A 1,506-nucleotide genomic window follows, 5' to 3' on the forward strand; every position below is an offset into this window, starting at 1 on the left:
AAGGTGTAGTTGAGAAGGAGGCAGAAGGAATTGGAGGTAGCATTCTAGAGACCTATGAAAGCGATTTTAATAAAGCTGATGGGATAAGGAAGGCCTAGTCAGTAGCTCTCCCACATTTTTCATAGCTGTGCTTATTATCTTCCACTGAAGCCCAATCAGTACCTTTCTTTACAAGTGAGCATCTAAAGCCAAACTGCTGTCTCACGTACTCTTCATTGGTTACTTCCATTCTGGCTGAAGGAACAGTAGGATGGCCCCAGGCCCCTCACGGTGCAGTCAGTGCTGTCGGTGTCGCAGGTCTCACAGTGACACTCTGTAGCTACCGGGTACGAATAAAAAGATTCGGGGTTGTCACCGCAACCAGGGATCTTCACTGTTTCATACACAACCTCCTTGAAGGTACATGTTTGTTGAACGGATGATACCGGTGGATATTTATATACTGGATCCTGAAAATTACAAGAAGGAAATACCTATTTCGTAATTCGTTTATGGGGTAGAATTCCCAATTTTTATAAAATAAAGGACCTGATGTGAAAATTTAATTAAACAGGTGGGAAAATCCCACTGAGATCAAAAGGATTTAGATCACGCTCTTCTAATTTCACCTAGATCCTTAGATTTCTCCTTTCAGGAGGACTGGTATGGCAAATTCATGTCATACCATCACCAGACAATCTTGCTGATCGGTTGCTTTATTCTTCTAATTATTTGGAGTAGTAGAGGAGTCTACATAGTAATGGCTGCTTTATTTTATCTGTTTGCAACCACAAACTGAACACACGGCAGAGCTCCAGATTGCAATACTTTCAACTCTAGTTATACAATACAAACATAATGTGTGCAGTCAGTTAAAGATCTGAATTTTACCAGCATCTCTTCAACCTTCCCTTTGTGGTTTAGACTGACTGTGTATCTACATTCCTGTCAAACTGCACAGCAGCTACTCAGCCTGTTCTTTCACGAGGCTCATCCTGCCTATGTGTTTGGTACAGACTAGAGAAGCTGGTTATTTATACACCACTTGGAATATTTAATTCTGGGGCCTGAAATTAAATTTAAGATTCTCACCCTTGTGAAGCAGTATCCTGAGCACCACGTGGCATTCACCATAATGCAGAATTCACATTCTTCTCTTTCCACTGCTATAGTAATATTGGTGAGCTGACAGCTGTTGCAACAAATTGCTTTCCAGCAAAACAGCAGCACATAACAATTAAGTGTCTTCATCCTGTGTATAAAGCAAAAAATATATCTATACTGGATAAACGTGTAGGTGTTTTCAACAGGAAATATTTATAGAAATAGGGAGAAATTGAGTCTTCACATTATCCTCAAGTGGTTCTATAATAGCAAGCTTTCATAAACCTCAGTGAGAAGATAGGATAAAGCCATTAAATAGATCTGTCTGTTTATTGTTAAAGGAGTTTGATTTTCCTGAGTGACTGAAATGGCATGTCAGCAATCTTTGCAGAATAATAATAGCAGAGTACCATACCAATTTCA

The 1,506-nt window shown here is 39.6% G+C and overlaps 1 protein-coding gene across 1 annotated transcript; it reads right to left on the reverse strand.

Moving 5' to 3' along the window:
* Positions 1-212: 212 nt before the first annotated feature.
* Positions 213-1,230, reverse strand: FSHB (follicle stimulating hormone subunit beta; the record flags this gene model as incomplete). Its single annotated transcript, XM_080345292.1, has 2 exons — positions 213-449; positions 1,072-1,230. 2 exons carry the CDS (start codon positions 1,228-1,230, stop codon positions 213-215), a joined length of 396 nt encoding a protein of 131 aa, XP_080201418.1.
* Positions 1,231-1,506: the final 276 nt, after the last annotated feature.

The sequence above is a fragment of the Nesoenas mayeri genome (genome assembly GCF_963082525.1).
Source record: "Nesoenas mayeri genome assembly, chromosome: 5".
In the NCBI taxonomy this organism is placed as follows: Eukaryota; Metazoa; Chordata; class Aves; order Columbiformes; family Columbidae; genus Nesoenas; species Nesoenas mayeri.